Below are 2,952 nucleotides of genomic sequence, written 5' to 3'. Positions count from 1 at the left end.
CATAATCAGAAATATTAAAATACCTGGTTAAAGTAAAAAAGGCTAGACTTCAGGGATGAAGCTAGAAAAGGAAACGTTTAACTGAAATATGAGCAACATTTTAGTAAAGATGTCATTTCTAATCATTCAAGCTGTTTTTAGTTAAAGCCTAATACACAAATCTTAATATGTATATATACATATAGATTGATACAGAAATACATGCAAACATATGTTCATTATGTAAATAAGAATAGATTGATAGAGATATAAATCTGAATATGTAGGTCATTTGAATAGGGAAAAGAGTAATTTAGAATGTGGATAGCACTGTATAGAGTGTTAAACTAAGGTCAAGAAGAACCAGTTTCAAGATTGTAAATCTGGTCTTATATTTTCATTAATTGTGTGATACTAAGAAAGTGACTTAAGCCTGTTTGTCTCAGTTTCTTACTTGGAATATAAGTTGGAGAACAAAAGGGCAAATGACTTCAGTATATTTGTTAAGAAAACTCAAATGGGGTCATGCAGAGTTAGATACAACTGAAAAATAACATCAGAGTAATTACTATTACTGGTTTCACTATTATCATTCAAATTAGCTTAATTCATATAATTATTAAATGTTTTCAGATCATTTTAGTAAACATAATCCTTTGAAGTATATTGTTACTCTTTCATCTTCTTTCACTAATTCTATCAGGATCTATAGATAAACATTGATCTAATGCTATATGTACAGAAATAAATGAACAAAAATCAATACACAAGTGTATACAAATAGATGTATTTACACGTGTTGAAAATGTATATGTATATATAAATATAAATTCATACAGATGGTGATAGTCCTCTATTTTAACTTTTTAATTGTATTATTCACTTGCTGGTATTCATCTTATCTAAATTTCTCTGTCATTCTGCATAGTTAAGTATTTAAAACCTTGTTCTAGAGTTTTAGACTCATCATTTCTACTGTCAACTCTCACTTCATCTGGTTTGAGCTATAAAGCTAAGTCTGATTTTTCCTTTGTTCAGGATTGATGGGACAGAGTAGTTTTCAAGTTTTATTTAAAAAAAAAACATTTTTCTTCATTCTTTTCAGCACCTTTTTTCTGTTATTCATAATATTATTTCATGTTAGTTAAGTTCCAGAATACCAGCAGGGATGAACAACTTCTCCATCATCACAGAGTTCCTCCTCATGGAATTCTCCAGCAAGTGGGAGCTGCAGGTCTTACATGCTGTGCTGTTCCTGATGATTTACCTAGCAACCTTGATGGGAAATCTTCTCACTGTTGCTGCAATTATCACTGACCCACAACTTCACTGTCCCATGTATTTTTTTCTGAGCAACTTATCTCTCCTGGATATCTGTGCCATCTCAGTCACACTTCCAAAATTTATTGTGAATTCTTTATCTGGTATTCATTCCCTGTCCCTCCTTGGTTGTGCTGCTCAGATCTTCTTCTTTGACTTCTTTGCCTCAGCCGAGTTTGCTTTGCTTGTGGCCATGTCCTATGATCGCTTCGTGGCCATCTGCCACCCTCTACATTATGGCATCATCATGAGTCCAGTACGTTGTCTCTGGGCAGCAGCCGGCTCATGGCTCAGTGGGTTTGTGTATTCAGCTGTCCACACATACAATATGTTTCGCCTGCCCTTCTATGGTTCTAATTTGATCCACCAGTTTTTCTGTGATATCCCTCATGTATTGAAAGTCTCAACCTCTGATGTGTTTCAAACTGAGTTTTTATTAATTGTAGCAAGTTTAGGTGTTATGTTATTCTGCTTTGCCTTTTTAATTGCTTCATATGCTCGCATCTTCTCCAATATACTCAAGATTCCTTCTGAGGAAGGACGCTATAAGGCCATTTCAACCTGCTCCCCTCAACTGATGATCCTTATATTGTTTCTCATTTCTATAATGATTTCAGTTCTCAGGGACACATCAGACACCTCACCTATCCAGAACCTTTTAATTGCAATGATCTATACAGTACTACCTCCATTCATGAACCCCATCATCTACAGTCTGAGGAACCAGAAGGTCACAGTTGCTATGAGTCAGATCATCAGGAGGATGTTTCCCCCTATCCTCAAAAACATAAAAAACTGAAGATTATGTATTAGAACTGTCAAATACTCAAGATGATCCATAAGGGATCCTAAATCAGGAAAGAAATGAATCTAAAAACTTTACCCCCCTGAAAATGACTCTTCAGAAAAAATGTTATATGGAGTGCAATGAAGCAATCATTCATTTTAATATAACATTTCCCCATCCTACAAGTGTTTATGGTCTACAATGCAAATATCATGACACTGGCCCATTGTCTTTTGACAACCATTCCATAAGAATAATGAATAGAGCACTAACTGATCGCTTGCATAAATGCAGATAAAATTAATCAAAAGCAGCCATCAGTATGCTTAACATGAATCTTGCTTTCTCACTTTGATATTTTTGTTTCCACTCATCTTTATGATTGCATTTATTTTCTCCTTCTCTGCATGTTGAGGATGTACCGACCTTTCCAAATATATGATAAAATGCATATATTAACACATATAATAAATATGCATGCAAAAAAATATATATATGTGTGTGTGTGTTTGTGTATGTGTATATTCTAGTTTCTTGAATGGGAAATGAAATTCTTTGTTCCAAAACTTGCTTCTTTTCAAAATGAGGGTTTTGGATTGATAACCACTATAGTGCCTTCATTTCAAATTGATGATTTGATCATGCACAAAATCTTTCCTCATTCTTCAAGTTTGAATTAGTTTTCATTATGCTTAATTTTTATATCATTTATTTTTTTCCTTAGGTGTTTCTTATATTTTATTTTCTACTAAATCAAGAAATTTAAATAAATGCCTTATATCTCCTGATGGACACTCTGTGTATTTTTCTATTACATTGAGCTAGGTCATTTGTCGAAAATAATGACTTTATGGTTTTAAAGTGGC

At 33.4% G+C, this 2,952-nt stretch overlaps 1 protein-coding gene across 1 annotated transcript; it reads left to right on the top strand.

Annotated features, from left to right (window-relative positions):
• Positions 1 to 1,147: 1,147 nt before the first annotated feature.
• LOC141519436 (olfactory receptor 14I1-like) lies at positions 1,148 to 2,098 on the top strand. Its single transcript, XM_074231677.1, has one exon. The coding sequence runs from the start codon at positions 1,148 to 1,150 to the stop codon at positions 2,096 to 2,098; it is 951 nt and encodes a 316-aa protein (XP_074087778.1).
• Positions 2,099 to 2,952: the final 854 nt, after the last annotated feature.

This window comes from Macrotis lagotis, chromosome 3 (assembly GCF_037893015.1).
Source record: "Macrotis lagotis isolate mMagLag1 chromosome 3, bilby.v1.9.chrom.fasta, whole genome shotgun sequence".
In the NCBI taxonomy this organism is placed as follows: Eukaryota; Metazoa; Chordata; class Mammalia; order Peramelemorphia; family Peramelidae; genus Macrotis; species Macrotis lagotis.
This window is presented reverse-complemented; position numbering and strand designations above follow the sequence as displayed.